Source organism: Siphateles boraxobius, unplaced genomic scaffold (genome assembly GCF_051911475.1).
Source record: "Siphateles boraxobius isolate OS27281-9 unplaced genomic scaffold, OSU_SipBor_1 185, whole genome shotgun sequence".
NCBI classification, from domain to species: domain Eukaryota; kingdom Metazoa; phylum Chordata; class Actinopteri; order Cypriniformes; family Leuciscidae; genus Siphateles; species Siphateles boraxobius.
Window position 1 is genome coordinate 87,501 of NW_027508794.1, and position 17,500 is coordinate 105,000.

At 39.0% G+C, this 17,500-nt stretch overlaps 1 protein-coding gene across 3 annotated transcripts in view; it reads right to left on the reverse strand.

Moving 5' to 3' along the window:
- Positions 1–3,455: 3,455 nt before the first annotated feature.
- Positions 3,456–17,500, reverse strand: part of LOC143741294 (zinc transporter ZIP11-like) — a 163,965-nt gene continuing 149,920 nt past the window's right edge. For all 3 annotated transcript variants that reach the window (XM_077233727.1, XM_077233726.1, XM_077233725.1), the window contains exons 8-10: positions 6,867–6,965; positions 5,025–5,183; positions 3,456–4,188 (exon numbers count right to left, since the gene is read on the reverse strand). In XM_077233727.1, coding sequence (XP_077089842.1) covers positions 4,110–4,188; positions 5,025–5,183; positions 6,867–6,965 — 337 coding nt within the window. In that variant the 3' untranslated portion in view covers positions 3,456–4,109. The remainder of the gene's footprint in view (positions 4,189–5,024; positions 5,184–6,866; positions 6,966–17,500) is intronic.

The window sequence follows — 17,500 nt, forward strand, 5'->3', positions numbered from 1 at the left end:
TTTAGGTATTGGGTGATTAAGGGATGAATATGGTCATGCAGAATAAGGAATTAATATGTGCTTTATAAGTACTGAAACACAGCTAATATATACGCATGCTAATAAAAAAAACAGTTAATAGTGAGAATTGGACCATTAATTTAATTTAAAATGAATTTTCATGCTGCAGGACCATTAAAATCCACTAGTAAAACTAAAAAGAGAACAAATTCGTGCCCAATCAGCATATAAAACCATCCAATTTCCCTTATACAATATACAACAAAAAAAAGGTTAAATCATTTCTATACAAAAAGTTCTATATATAAACCCTATTCTTGACTCAATTTTAAAGAACCCTAAAAATATCCAATATAGGGATGTCTAAAATTATTGCATTATACTTTTGTTTTATGAATTAATTACTTTTTTTTCTTGTGATAAAGTATTTATGAGCTGTTTAATTCATAAAATTGTATTAAAAGAGAAAAAAAACATTTTAAAAACAACTAATTAAAGCAAAATCCATAAAATGATGTCATGATTGGAACCCATAACAATAACCCTTTCCATATAGAAGCTTTTCTTCTAAGAGTGTAGATTCTTGATGTCAAATGTCCATGTCAACTATTCAATATATATCCATAATAACTGCATATTTAGGATTCATTAGATATTCAGATTTGTATATATTCTGTTTTGCTAGAACTATTTCCTTTATAACCCTTTATATTTAAATAAAAATGAGTTCTAGTGCAGATGAGGTCTAAAGAGAAGATGCATTGAATAATCCACGCTCTCCCACACACATACTTCTGGGTTGTGAGCTTGTCCAAGTTGCATTACTGCGTGACCGGGAGTCAGACTCTGAAACACAAAGACATTGTGAGCCGTCTCTCTGTTTAACCCCAACACATTCCTTCACACATGCCATAACCAAAACCACTTCAGTGGCACAGATCATGTGACTGAAGTTCTTCAGCTAACTTTTCCAGGTTATGTGAAAAACACAAGAAAAAAGGGCTCTTTCTTCATTATTTAGGTCAGGGTTATGAGAGTGAGAGCGACTGCAGAACTCATAAACAGCTGTTGTGTGTCGTTTACCCAAAGCAGAGCTTTACTGCAGTAAGTGGAGTCATTTAAATGACAAACTCAGTCACTGTGATCCATTTTAGAGGGTTGTGCATATCAGTGTCACTCTGAAACGCCTCCTTAGTCTTGAGTTTCTTCCGGGAACGAAAGCGTCACAATATTCCTCATTTAAATAATTCATACGCAGAATAAAGGGGCGGGGCCTGGTTAAGTTAGTTAGTAGTGTGTTGAAACTGGCGGTTATGGTAAGGGGCGGGACATTTCCCAAACACACTCGAACCGCTCGACTAATCACAACACACTGATCCAGCCGACCAATCAGAGCACAGTGTGCTTTTCGGAAGGAGGGGCTTCATAGAGACAGGATGTAAGCAGGGATGCGTTTCCTGAAAGCATTGTTAGCCAACTATGGTTGCAAGTTCCGTTGTTAGAAGTTCAACGAGTCTGTGTTTCCCGAAACCATCGTTCTAACGAACATTCGCAAACACCATGGCAAAGTTGTGTGTCTGGAGCGACAGATCTCGACCTGCGGTTAGAAGCAGAGTCTCTTGTTTGGATGACATGTGGAGCAAAAGCAAGCAAGCTTACCTTCAATACAGTCTATATCTTTTATTTAGAATACATACAAAGGTAAATTACGTCCTTGGTTTGTCAAGAGATTTAAAGCGTCATTTTTGAAGTGCGCGCATGTGCGAACGTGTTCTAGTACGTAAGAATGAGCCTATGATTGAATCTGGAAATAAAGCAAAATAACTGAGAAAAAGGAGAAATAGTCCTCAGATGCATGTCCGTAATTTATAGCATTCATTCGATCTCAAACAGATTCATTAAAAGAAGTTATTACTCCAACACCTGCGTGACGTCATTGACCAATGTAGTTGAACGACCACTTTGCGACAGTATGGATTTGGGAAACAGTCGTGACTAGCTAGTTGATTTCTTCAACGATTATAATATTGTAGTTAAGCATCGAGTTACGGCGTTGTATGGGAAACACACTCCAGAGCGTTACTGACAGACTGGGAGGAGAGGAGCTGCAACAATGGAGTATATGGGGAAAATAAAGCATGAAACCCCGTTTTAGTAGAGCCTAAAAGCAAGTCTTTGCATAATTTAATAATATCTGATTTATCTTTCCAGACAGTCAGTTTTGTTAAATACAATAACCAGCTCCAACTAAGTTGACGTGAGTTAAGATTCAGAACAGAGGTCTATTGATTCAACAAAAGACAGATGAAGGTCGGTTCAGTGTGAGCAGTCCGTCAGTCGCTCTCACTCCTTTTCAGAGACTCACGGATCAACAATGAAATATTTTAACTAAGGCATCTAATGTGATGAGGTATTGATTGCAACCTTCTTATCCGGCTAGGCTTAATCGAAAAGTGTAGTCTCATCTGGGGCTGGAATCAAATCCACGGCAGTTCACGGCAAACAGAAAAAGCTTTCTAGATTTCTGCCACACAATGCCTGAGCCATATATATGCAATGAGCTCTGTAAGAAGCTTACGAAGACATTCGATTTATTTGGCTGTCCTATAGAATAATCCAACAATGTGACAGACTAAAAAGTAAATGTGCATTATAAAACTTACACCAAGAAACAGCCTTTGCATAAATACACTCATGTTGTGGACGAACCACTTTGCAAGAGGAAACCACAAGATTAACCGCTTGAACTTCAAGAGGAAAACATTTTCCTCCAGATTCTCTTCATAGTTAATAAGCTGTTTTGACTAAAACACTTCTCATTTCATCGCACTTTCCATGAATAAAAAAACTGGGTCTGAAGTAATTAGCAACCAGAAAATGTTGAAATGTCAACCTCAGCTGTTAAAACGACAAATTATGTGAGGCTGCAATTTTTTACAAACATGTTACCAACTTTTGGGGCAGATTTGTGTGATTTTATCTAGCATTTTATAGCAATTCATATTAAAATAAAGACAAACTTATATTAAAAAAGAAAGAAAAAACAATCTGTCATCATTAGAGGATAGTTTGGGAGAAATTATTGGTTTATTGGTTGCTAATAAATTTGTATTGCCCATAAATTAAATAATATTTGTTATTTTTTTCTTGGGTAACAGGGTTAAATTATTAAGTTGGATGAATTTAGTAGTTAGATACAGTCAAAAGCATGCATTTGAAAATGTATGTTCGATCAGAGTTTATCCTAGATGCAGCTATTACTCTTTTCAGAGCTTTTAGTTCTGCCTTTTATGAAAGATGGCATGATGAAAAAACATGTACGCATATATTCAATATATTTACAGCGCACTACGGCTGACATCTACATTAAATCTCATGAGATTAAACTGACATGGTAGATGCAAACTACAATCTGTGCCAGACAGTGAACAAAGCTAGTGCAAAAACAACAGGAAAAAAGGGGAATTAGACAATCAGTTTATTACGCTTTTCTCCTTATTTAAGCAATCAAATGAAAATATCAATGTATTTCACACAGTGTAGAACAAATGAAAAAAAAAGGTTGTACAGTATAATTTATTTATTTATCTTCATTCACACGTTGCATCACTTGTGTTGCATATAATGTGTAATTATCAGCAATTGAACAGAAAATGCCGTAAAATAAAACCTTATTAAATTTCATAACTTGAAAGTGACTGGCTGACTGGAAAGACTAGCTAAAAAACAACGCATTCCTCAAGAAGGTTATGAACGGAGTTATCACTGCTTTTCATTCAAATGAGTGCACATCGATACTGAGAACATACGATCCATATATTAATGATGGGAAGCTCTCATGTACACAGAAATACACACACACACACCTGAACAATCCCTTAAGTCATTCAAGTTTTAATCCTTATTCAAGTTTTTGTAATTAAAGTTTTTTGCCGTCTTAACAAATGTGGTCCGCGAGTTATTCATAAAACAAATAAAAATTACATAAAATACGTAGAAAAATATTCCATTGAATAGTAAACCTACAGTAAACACCAGAAAAAGGCTGCTTTGGTCACTTTATTTCAGTGCAGACGGGTGACATTCAAAGTTTCGACCAATGAAAAGGCTCAGCCAAGACCCACATCCAATGACATCATCACGACGAAGCCAAGAATGGATGTCCACGAGGCCAGCTTACCGTTCCCACTGTAAGAGAAACACACACACACACACACACACAATTATAACACAATTATAATTACATAATATATATGTAAGCATACTGTATTATTTTTTCACCAAAAAAAGAAAAAGTAGACTGTAAACAAACAAGGGCATTCAGTAAGTCTGTGTGTAGAGCTGTCAAAATAAAAGTCCCGCTTCAGAATCTTATTGGCTAAACAGAAAAGGTCAATGTCAATAATAAAAAATGGCAAATATCCACTGATATCAAAGCCTCTTTAAAGGTGCGTTGTGTAATATTTATGAGTATCTGTTAACAGAAATGCAATATCATATACATAACTATGTTTTCAGTGGTGTATAAAGACCTTACATAGTGAACCGTTATGTATTTATTACCATTCTGTCTACAGTACATACATACGGTGGCCCTAAACGGACAAACGCGTTTCATCACTATGTTGTTCTTCGTACAAAGTAGCCAGCTAAAGTCAGCGAATAAAACACTCACAAAATGATGAACAAGTAACAATAATATTCGCAAAAACATATTGTTTTACTGAATAGTTAAGTAAACATAATTTCTTAATTTATCTTTGTAAAGAAACCTCATTGTCATTGCTTAACTGGCTACTCTCTGTTGTCTCAGACGACAACATCACTTCCTGTCGACCACCGTAACTTCTGTTGTGTGCAATTCACAACATCAACACTAAATATCACACACTGCACCTTTAAGGTTTTTTTTAGGCTGTTTTAAAAAAAAATATATATTATTATCATATGAACATCTGCAGTGTGTTCTATCTATGATGTTCTATCATATGAACATTAGTAAACACTTTTCCTGTGGTACTCACCTGAGTTGAGCTTCAGGAATGATGTCATCCACCACCACATACACCATGGCTCCTGCAGCGAAGGCGAGAGCGTAGGGTAGCAACGGCTCCGCCATCACCACGGCAACGGCCCCTAACAACCCCGCCAGAGGCTCCACCATCCCACTCAGCTGCCCGTACCTGAGACACAGAGACCGAACCGTTACACTGCTCACCGACTCAACACACTCTCAGAAATCAGAGAGAGCTGAGGATATATGAGGAATACATTAAGACTATTAGACCTTAAGAAATGTTTGTGACTGTGGCATTGTGTCAAAACTAAGAGAGCTGCAGCTTCCTTCTAAGACAGCATCCTAACTAGTGGCCAACTAACATATCGCCAATTCAGATATATTGGTTGACATTTGGACTTTTTTAAGTTTGTCTGATAAGTGCCAGTTTGGCACATATGCAGTTTATTTTTTCTTTTTTGGGAGTTTTTTTTTTATATTAAAACAATCTGTTTGGCCAGTAAGTGTCAGTTTGACTTTTTTCCATTTTAATTTTTTCAAATACTTTTTTTCTGTTTGGCCAATAAGTACGGAAGAGGATAATAAAAACCATCTCGAGATTAAAGTCATTATAATGCGAAATTAAACTCGTTAAATTTAGAGAGAAAAAACTCGAAATACAATCCTGAGAATAAACTCATTAAATATCCAGAATAAAGTCGTTGTTTTTCGAGGAAAAAACTCGTTAAATTTCGAGAAAAAAAAACTCAAAATACAATCTTGAAATAAATTCATTAAATTTCGAGAATAAAGTCGTTGTCATTTCATCATTTCACTGTCATTTCATTTCACTGTCGTGTCACTGGTTGTCATTTCATGTTGGACAAAGTCGAGTACATTGCGCAAATTGGACAGATTTTTTCTTCTAAAAAGAGCTAGCCGCTTGCAAATTCTCTTTAAAGTTCGTATGCTAATTATTATTCTGTCCAAATTAGCTAAAGTTGATAGTATTTCTTTGTTACTGAAGGAAAGTCTAAAATATAGAGTTTTTTTCTCGAAACACGACTTTATTCTCTAAATTTAATGAGTTTATTCTCAAGATTGTATTTCGAGTTTTTTTTCTCTAAATTTAATGTGTTTTTTCTCGAAACACGACTATATTCTCGAAATGTACTGAGTTTATTCTCAAGATTGTATTTCGACTTTTTTCTCAAAATTTAATGAGTTTTTTCTCGAAACACAACAACTTTATTCTCTTAATGTAATGAGTTTATTCTCAAGATTGTATTTCGACTTTTTTCAAGAAATGTAACGAGTTTAATTTCGCATTATAATGACTTTAATCTCGAGATGGTTTTATTTTTTTATTATTGCTTGGCCCTAATCCTCTTCCGTAATTAAGTGTCAGTTTGGCCTTCTATAATTTTTTTTTTTGTATTCTGGCTGGCCGATAAGTGTCAGTTTAACCTTTTTTTGTTTTTAAATTTAATTTAATTATTCTATTTGGTTGAGAGTCAGTTTAGCCTTTTTTATTTTTTTATGATTTTTTCTGTTTGGCCAATAAGTGTCAGTTTAGCCTTTTTTTTTTTTTTTTTTTTTTTGTGGCCAATAAGTGTCAGATTGGCCTTTTTTTAGTTTTAATTAATTATTTTTTTTTTTTTTTGCTGTTTAGCCGGGAAGTGACAGTTTGGCATTTGCATTCTGGTACGGCCTTTTCTGCAATTGTTGGTCCAAATAAAGGTGTCTAAATAGTTTGGATCAGCCTTTGCATTGAAAGTGTAATAATTTATGCAATGACGGCTTAATACTCCAGGTAACGTTAGGGAGCTCACTAGGTTTTGGATGTGAATGTGTATTTGTCTTGACTCACCAAAAGGATCTCCATATGGACACCCCAGAACCCCGCAATGGAAGACTCACTGCAAGGCCTTCCGGGAAATTCTGAATGCCAATGCCAATAGCCAGATTTCTGAAAGAAACAGACATTATCACTAGATCAGTTCTCAACAGATCTGGTGTTGCATTGCAGAAAACTGTTCCAAGTGGTTCTGACACTCTGTAACTTCTCAACTCTCTTAACTTCACACATTATCTCAGCGAGAGGTTTCACAGCGAAGAGTGTGCCAGGGTTGAGACTCGACTGTTGACTAAAGCTCTCCGCTTCAGTCAGATCAAGGCTTTCTGAAGTGTAACATATGGTGTGCCGTAAAAAAAACGGGTTATGGATGGGGCATGAACTACATCTGGAATCACACTGTTGTGTTTGGATAATCCTTTAAGAAACGTTCTCGCAAACCGTGAGACGAGCCTTTTAGGCTTCATCTGAATGAATACATTTGAAAATACTGTTTTCATTTCAAAAATGCTCTTTGTCCACACTAGTGGTTTCCAAAATGAAATATCAGAATGCTTAAATCATCTTACTGCATATGCATAAAATGTAAAATTGTCAGCTAACTCTCATTAGGGTATTAGTAGACTGTTAGATTAGGGTTAGTGGTTAGGGTTCAGGTTAGTAGAATAAGTTGACATGTACTGTAGTTGCAAAGCTACTTATAGTCAGTAGAATGTCTGTTGGGGAGCATCAAAATAAAGTGTTAGTTGTTTCAAACCTGTATGAATTTCTTTCTTCTGCTGAACACAAAAGAAGATATTTTGAAGAATATGGGTAACCAAAGAGTTGATGGACTCCATTGACTTCCATAGTAGGAAAAAAAATTACTATGAAAGTTAATGGGGTCCATCAACTGTTCGGTTACCCATATTCTTCAAAATATCTTCTTTTGTGTTCAGCAGAAGAAAGAAATTCATACAGGTTTGAAACAACTTGAGGGTGAGTAAATGACGACAATTATAATTTTGAAGTGAACTAATCCTTTAAGCAGACGGTCAAGAGGTCGACCGATTGATCGGTTTTGCTAATTAATCGGCACCGATAACCGATATCTGGAACAATCGGTTATTGGCAAAAATCCATAGCAATAGCTTTCCCGGATTGGGTCTGTTACTGAAGCGGCTGAGAAGAGTCATTATACAGTACGAGAGCGCCCTCTAGAGGAGAAATAAACCCATCACTGACGCCTCGTGGAGTTTGTTCTGACACTTCAGATACGGGTTTACTACAGTACATGCTTTCATATCATTTTAACGTAATTAATTTGTTGACTAGATGATGCATTAGTGTTTGCCGTCGAGGCTGTGAGGACTCCAACATTAGTAACTCAAGCGATTAAAACAATGGGACAAATACACATGCAAATGTTTGATGTCACAATTATTACACAAATGTTTCCCTTACTTTATATCCAGCCGGTCACTTTTATGCATTAGTTACGCATCGAAGTTGCATATTTAAAGCTAGAGACATGAGAAAGCAAACTGTGTTGTCATGCAGACGAAAGAAACATATAAACAAATCAGAAAAGCTTTCGATTTCAGTTCTTTTTTTATCAACACTCTTTTACATATTTTGTATTTTTATCGGCTAACCGTCAGGTGTTCTAAAATAGAAGCAAGTGTAATAGTATATATATAAAATATGCATATGTTTCTATTCTATATACCGTGTGTGTAGATTTAAAGATGGCTGCATTTTTAAGCATGACTGTTTGGAATTTTTTTTAATTTTTAGTTGGTTTGTAACATTAACTAAGATTATTATAAAAGTATTGTTCATCGTTAATTTCAACATTTACTAATACTTAGAATTTTAAAGATGCATCTCTTAACATTAGTTAATGCACTATGAACTAACATGAATGATCAAGGTATAATAAAATGTATTCATATTTTTATATTTAAAAAGTAAAGTACATTGTCATGGTTCTGCACTATTTTTTATTTTATGTTTGATTTCATTCAGTATCATTTAAAAAAAAAACTATCAGTTGATTAATCAGTAATCGTCCAGCATGGTCCCACTTAATTATTGTTATCTGTAATATCGTTAATACTAATAATAATAACTAATTACTAATAATCTAATGACTGCTAGTTGGACTATCGAAATAAAGTTTTACCAGTATCTTAACTTAATATAACCATATGTACAGTAGCTACAATATGCATCACATGACATGCATCAAACATGCAATTTCAAATGCAAATGTAGCCAAAATGGTGCGCATGAGTTCTGATTCATAAATGTATGTACAGTTATGTATTAAGTATGCATTTGGTAGATGCTTTTATTTACATCAATAAATAACCTTGCCTTGCACACTGAGTCCAAAATTCTTGTCCGAAATTTTTCACACGTTAAAAAATAAATACGACCTCACGTTGTGTCAATCACGTTCACACACTGCCTCCGAAACTTTTGTCTGTCATAAAAAAATTCACATTGGGTTCGATTTTCTGTGTTTTTTCGCATCCGTAGCAAGCATTTTGAGAGGTGTTTTGACAATTCAGAGCCACTGAATATTTAAGATGATAAACACGAAAAAACGCATATGAAAATTTCAGATTCAGTGTGCAAGGAACCAACCCGATCTCACGGCAATTCGTACGAATTTTACGAGTTGGCTAATTCATACAAATTCATACAACCTCACTCGTACAAATTCCAAATCGTACATATTTTACGAGTTGCCCAATTCGTACGAATGACCTATCCCAGACCCCGCCCCTAAACCTACACATCACTGGGGTTTAGACAAATCGTACAAATTCATACGAATTAACCACCTTTTACTCACTCGTACGAATCGGTCATGAGATAGCGTTAAAGGACCGTAACACCATGATTGAGCTAACACAACACCAGAATGCATTAACATTCAAGGAGAATATTGTGTCCTAATCAGACAATGCACTTTCAAATGTATCCGGATTAATGTAGACGGTGCACATGCGAGTGTGAACGGGTATTTACTCAAAGATCAACACTTCATTAGCGGTTGTATTCTCTCTAGAGAGTTGTGTGAAGTCAGTGGGAGTGTGTTTCTCTGAGGGTGGTCTGATAAGCAGCTCTGTTTGTTTGGCCTAGACTTCTCCACATCGTAATGGAAGTTCCCGGAACCGAAGCAAGAAAAGCTGCTCTGTTTTTGAGTTCCTCTCTTCACCAGCCCAACACTCTTTCACTGCCTTCTTCCATCTCTCCTGCTGGCAAGAGCTCAAGTTCGGCCCCGGAGAAGTCAGATTAATGACAGCTAGTCACGGAAAGGCTTACAGCACCCGTATGATGAAGGAGAGTTTGAGGGAGACAGAACTCAAGTGAAAGACACAACAGAACGGATGCTGATGCAAACCAAGAAAATTCTGGCTGTACTTTTCAACATAATGCACTTGAATGAGGACTAGGACAGTCAAGCTACAAAACGACAATAAAGTATTATTAAACTGATCGAAATGGCTCTTCTTCCAAGCTTAATGCTTGAAATTTTGGCCTGTTCCTCCAACACAATCTCATAGCAATTCATGAGTATTTTACATTTTGGCAAATTGCCAGCCAATTCATATGAATTTGTATATGATCTGGTTACGCATCAGTGACGGTTACTTTAGGGGTGGACTTTCATGAGTATGTGGTTTTTTTTTATCTTAAATTTTTCTATAATGTTAGAGATTTTGAGGAAGACAAAATCAAGTGAAAGACTGATCCAAACTCATTTGTCTTTATTCCTTCCATGCAACACAAAATGTGATTTTTTGAAGAAAACTGACTGACACGTGAATGTGGACTAGGCTGATCTGAATGCATTCATATATATATATATATATATATATATATATATATATATATATATATATATATATATATATATATATATATATACACACACACACACATTATACATACATATATACATATATACATACATATATATATATATATATATATATATACACACATACACATACACATACACACATACACATACACACATACTGTACATATCCCCTGGTACTTTTTGGGTGTTGGTCAAACCCCAAAATAAAAAAAAACATTTTGGGTGTTTTTTATTTTATTACTATTATTTAGTTTTATTACTATTATTTAGTATTATTTAGAGTCAGTGACGGTTAGTTTAAGGGTGGACTTTTATGAGTATTTTTTTTTTTTAATCTTACATTTTTCTATGATGTTAGAGATTTTGAGGAAGACAAAACGCAAGTGAAAGACTGATCCAAACTCATGTCTTTATTCCTTCCATGCAACACAAAATGTGATTTTTTTAAGAAAACTGACTGACACGTGAATGTGGACTAGGCTGATCTGAACCATACATTATTTATATATATATATATTTTTTTTTTTATTATATACACACACACATATCCCCTGGTACTTTTTGGGTGTTGGTCAAACCCCAAAATAAAAAACATTTTGGGTGTTTTTAATTTTATTACTATTATTTATTTTGATAATATTTGTATTTAATATTTTGTATTTGTAGGGGATTTTATGGCACTAAATTATATTTATGCAGTATTTATAATCCATTTATTCACTTTTTGAGCATGGACTTGAAAATTAAATTTCCAACTTAAACAGTAAATAAATGTTTTGGAGCACAGACTTAAGTTTGGTCTCTTTTTAAAGAGATATAATAAAAAATATAATAGAAAACAAAAAATGCAAGCATTAACTATTCACACATGTAAGCCTTTATTTCTTTATGAGAAATATATATTCAGTCAAGTATGTGCATGTTTTGACTGTTAGTGCAGATTTCCAATAAATATTACGAGGTTGAATATTTTATGTAAAAATGAAATATGCATGAAGGAATAGTTCACAAGAAGATCATCTATAAGATGCATTTAGAAAATAAACCGGGTGAATTTCCATTTCATGCAGACTCTAAGAGAAATGAGGATGAGACAGGAGAGGCTGTGGTGTGGCATAATGAAAGACTGAAGAAAAAGGTTTTGGAGAAGGGCGAAGTGAACTCGTTCACACAGTGTGGAAACAACAGCCCTTCTCAGCGTTTCAGAAACATGTTTTCCCATCCCCAGGAATTCTCCTCTGGCATATTTCACTCCTCTGAGCCAGGTCTATTTCTGTGTGTGAAGAGTGTGTATTCACCTCTGAGGACAGGCTTCAGTAAACCACAAGCTCTCAGCACTGAAACAGGGTGGAGATCTCACAATGCCTTTCCAACACTTCCCTTTCTTAGTACACAAGCTTAAAAGTAATGTAAAATGAAGTGGGATTAGTGGAATTTGTGATACAGTGTGTGTCGGTTCAGACGTCTGTATTAAAACAAACCCCTACCAAAAAAAACAAAACAAAAAAAAACATAAAGGGAAGCATTCCAACGTTATTGCAAAAGCATGAAGAAGCCTCCATTGAGAAGGGAAGACAGTGGGTCCAGTGTCTGACCACAGAGCTCCTCTCTGGGCACAAAGGGCCTCTGGTGCCCCCCCTCATCATGGGGGTCTGCCCTGAATGGGCATCTGTGTGTTGGGAAGAGCATGGGGATCTGGGCGAAAAGAGGGAAAATCCCCAAAACCATCTGCACCAATCAATTTGGCTTTCCATGACCTTCGACCCCAGTACCCAGCGTATACCCGCTGCTTTTCACTCCCAGAGGCACTGTGGGAAAAGTGTGCTAAAAAACATTTTATAACACACTCTTAACTGCCTGTTTTTCTACATTTGATCAGCTCATGTGTTCTACTGGCTTTCATTGAATATATATATGTACAGTACTGGTCAAAAGTTTTGAAACGTTACTATTTTTGATGTTTTTGATGTTCATCAAGCCTGAATTTATTTGATTAAAAATACAGAAAAATCAGCAATATTGTAAAATATTATTACAACTTTAAAATATTATTTATTTCTGTGATGCAAAGATGAATTTTCATCCACTGTTACTAGTCTTCAGTGTCACCTGATCCTTCATAAATCATAATTTTAAATTGTAATAATAATTCAAAATATATCTGTCACGGGTTGGTGCAGGTTGAAGAAGGACTCGCAGGCAGAAACTCCAATTGCAACAATTTACTTCAATATATGACATACAGGTACAGACAGGCAGGCAGGCTGGAAGATGGGCAGGCACACACACTAACACAACCATGTATGACTACGTAACATAGACAAGGACCGACCAGGACAGACTGAACAGAAGCAAACTAAATACAAGCACTAATCAAACATAACAATGTAAAGACAGGTGACACTGATGAAGATAACTATGAACAGTCTGGTAAGTGAGGGAGTGAGTACAGGTGTGGAGACAAGGAGGATTCTGGGGAGTGTAGTGCAGACAAAGACAGACAGGTGCAGACGAAGACTGTGACAGAACGCCCCCCTTCAAACAGGCGCGACCTCGCGCCGTAGAACATCAATGGGGTGGGGGGGTGGGCGCCCTGGAGGCTGACGAGGGCGTGCCGGATCTGGAGCCGGAAGCCTCCAGGGCGGAACAGGACGTGCAGGCTGCCAGGGCGGAGCAAGACCCTTCGGGCGGCCAGGGCGGAACAGGACCCTTGGGGCGGCCATGGCGGTGAGGACCCTTCGGGTGGGCCACGGCGGTGAGGACCCTTCGGGCGGCCACGGCGGTGAGGACCCTTCGGGCGGCCACGGCGGTGAGGACCCTTCGGGTGACCGTGGGCTCTTGGGCGCCCACGGCGAGGGCTTACTGCCCCCCCCCCCAAAAAAATACTAGGGTGAGTGACGGCCTCAGGACAGGACGGACTCAGCAGGATCGACGGGCTCGGGCGCAGGATCGACGGGCTCGGGCGCAGGATCGACGGGCTCGGGCGCGGGACCAGCGGTGAAGGCTCTGTGCTGGACGGGACCAGCGGTGAAGGCTCTGTGCTGGACGGGACCAGCGGTGAAGGCTCTGTGCTGGACGGGACCAGCGGTGAAGGCTCTGTGCTGGACGGGACCAGCGGTGAAGGCTCTGTGCTGGACGGGACCAGCGGTGAAGGCTCTGTGCTGGACGGGACCAGCGGTGAAGGCTCTGTGCTGGACGGGACCAGCGGTGAAGGCTCTGTGCTGGACGGGACCAGCGGTGAAGGCTCTGTGCTGGACGGGACCAGCGGTGAAGGCTCTGTGCTGGACGGGACCAGCGGTGAAGGCTCTGTGCTGGACGGGACCAGCGGTGAAGGCTCTGTGCTGGACGGGACCAGCGGTGAAGGCTCTGTGCTGGACGGGACCAGCGGTGAAGGCTCTGTGCTGGACGGGACCAGCGGTGAAGGCTCTGTGCTGGACGGGACCAGCGGTGAAGGCTCTGTGCTGGACGGGACCAGCGGTGAAGGCTCTGTGCTGGACGGGACCAGCGGTGAAGGCTCTGTGCTGGACGGGACCAGCGGTGAAGGCTCTGTGCTGGACTGGGACCAGCGGTGAAGGCTCTGTGCTGGACGGGAACAGCGGTGAAGGCTCTGTGCTAGACGGGACCAGCGGTGAAGGCTCTGTGCTGGACGGGACCAGCGGTGAAGGCTCTGTGCTGGACGGGAACAGCGGTGAAGGCTCTGTGCTAGACGGGACCAGCGGTGAAGGCTCTGTGCTGGACGGGACCAGCGGTGAAGGCTCTGTGCTGAACGGGACCAGCGGTGAAGGCTCTGTGCTGGACGGGACCAGCGGTGAAGGCTCTGTGCTGGACGGGACCAGCGGTGAAGGCTCTGTGCTGGACGAGACCAGCGGTGAAGGCTCTGTGCTGGGACGGGGCCAGTGGTGAAGGCACTGTACTGGGACGAGACTCATTACCGGGGATGAGGACAGGAGGCGTGGAGATAGAGATGGCTGGAGATGGTGGTTGAGTGGCGATGTCATCAGCCTCACCTACGGTGAACGTTGAGCCACTCGACCAGGGTCCGAAATTAACACCCGCCAAGCCGCCAAATCCAGGTAGATTTTCCGTTTGCCGAGTAAATCTCAAAAGGCTATCCGCCACACTGGCGGGTGAATGTTCCAGACATCCCAAGTCTCCCGGAAGTTCCGGGAGTCTCCCGCACATTGATAGCGGCTCCCTGATGCCCGCAAATTAGTTCAAATCTCCCGGACTCTAGGGCGAGCGAGAAAGAGCGCGCACATACTGTGCTCCAAACCGTGTAGCGCGTGGACGGGAGAGAGGGAGAAAGAGCGAGAGAACTTGCGTGTGTGCCTCAAGAAGCGTGTGTGAACCTTCACACCTAAAATAGACCTACACTAAATATATTTTTTTTAACTTAAATAATTAACAAATTAAGATGACAAAAAACACTGAATAAGTTTGAAGCTTTGAAAAAACTGCAGTTTTTTCATCAGACTACGTGTTTTTCGTCAAAAAAAAAAATAGCAGACCTACCTCAATCCACAGCTTGTCTAGTTTTTACTTAAAGAAAGTAACATGTCTACATGATGTGGGGTTAGTCTGGGTCTCCAATGGCACAGATGTCCCGGGAATTTCAGAGATAACGTCTAGCTAGAGTGGCCAACTTCGGAAAGCGCCTTTCATTTGCTTGTGGGTGTTTGCTTCGCAAGTGATATTGCATTGTAGCCTACTTGCACTAGGCCTACTGCTTTATATTTTTTAATACCACGTATCATATTTTGCAAGTATTCGTCACTCTTTCTGTTGAAATGGTCCCACACAGTAGCTACTTCTTTTCGCTTGGTTCATTTTGCTTGCTCAGCGAAATAGGCTATGTATAGGCGCGTGTGGTTGTGCGTGTCAACGCACCCCGTGAGGCTATACGTATACTGTTTTTTTTTTAACCATGCAGCAAACAAACAAAAAAGCTATATAGGCATATATATATATACTTTTAAACCGTTTAACTGATAGTATTAATCGGTCTTTTTTTTTTTTTACTTTCGGTTAAGTATCTGATAGTTTTACAAAACCTTCAAATGTACTGTTATGAGCACTAGTTCCATGCTCACGTCTTCCATGTCTTACTATTTGTTGCTCTGTTTTGACTTCTATGTACTCTTAGTCATTCAACACAATACCTTATCTCAATTAAATGTACTGAAATGAATGTATATGTGACACAAAAAGGCTGTTTATTATTTTGGCCGGTAAAAAATATGCTTGGCTGGTGGATTTTTTCATCTACCAGTCCCCATGGCAGGTGAGCCAAAAAGCTAATTTCGGACCCTGCACTCAACCACAGCACATGATCCAGGTAGCGGGCAAACGAGCCTGGGATTGCCGCCGCTGGAGCTTGATGGTACAGATGGGTATCCAGTCCGCCCCAAAACACTGTTTTTAAGACCTCATCTGACCAGCTTACCCCAACAGAAAGCTCCAGGAAGCCGGCGACATACTCCTCAATGCAGCAGCCATCTTGAAAGAAATGGATCAGACGATTGGCTGGGGTCAGAGGGAAGCGGGCAACTTCCATGCTTCTGTTGGTCGGTCCTTCTGTCACGGGTGCAGTGCGGGTAGAAGAAGATGGCTGAGTCAAAAGTTTCAATTCCAATAGTTTACTGATCAAACTCACAGATACAGGCAGGTAGGATCACAGGCAGGTAGGATCACAGGCAGGTAGGATCACAGGCAGGAAACACGCACATAACACAAGCTATACACATCTACGTAGCATAGACAAGGACCGACCAGGACAGACTGAACAGAAGCAAACTAAATACAAGCACTAATCAAACATAACAATGTGAAGACAGGTGTCACAAATGAAGATAACGATGAACAGTCTGGTAAGTGAGGGAGTGAGTACAGGTGTGGAGACAAGGAGGATTCTGGGGAGTGTAGTGCAGACTAAGACTAAGAAATAAATATATATATATATATATATATATATATATATATATATATATATATATATATATATATATCAAACATAGCTAAATCATTCAAGTGTGTGCAAGTGTAGAAACTCATTGTTTGTCAGATTATTGTTATTTTTCAACTTTTAGGTTATTGCCTTTTAAAGCAGTTTCCACATTACAGCTGATCATATAGGAGTGACATGCATGATATGATATTATGCTGTGAAAGATGGTTAAAACAATTGCAAATGCTGACAAGATAAATGATAAAAATCTAAGTCACAGTTGAGTAAATGGTTTTTAATAAAGGTTTTTCCTAGTGGAAGAGTGTACAGACATGTGAAAGTGACCGACAGCATCCGCCAACATCACTGCACAATGATCCTGAACCACTGATGAAGATTCACACACACACACACACACACACACACACACACACACACACACACACACACACACACACACACACACACACACACACACACATCTGACATCATCTCAAAACATACACACGTACAGTACACCAAACACAAAGCTTTATTAGATATCATTTTCTTCTTGATCTTTACTACATGGATATTGAAACACATTTGTATAGGCAAGTATAAGATGATGATCACAATGTTTGTGCTGGCTTGTCATTTCCCATTAGTTTGCTGCAAAGATGGTATAGCCCAGAGCTTTGCTTATTCATAATAAGTACGGGAAGGCAAGGCCATCAGGAAGACATTTAATATCTACAAATAAAAGCATTCAAGTACAGCTTCTTTCTACTCAAATAGTAGAAGTGATAATACTCAAATAAAGAGCAACATCTACAAAACTGCATTTGT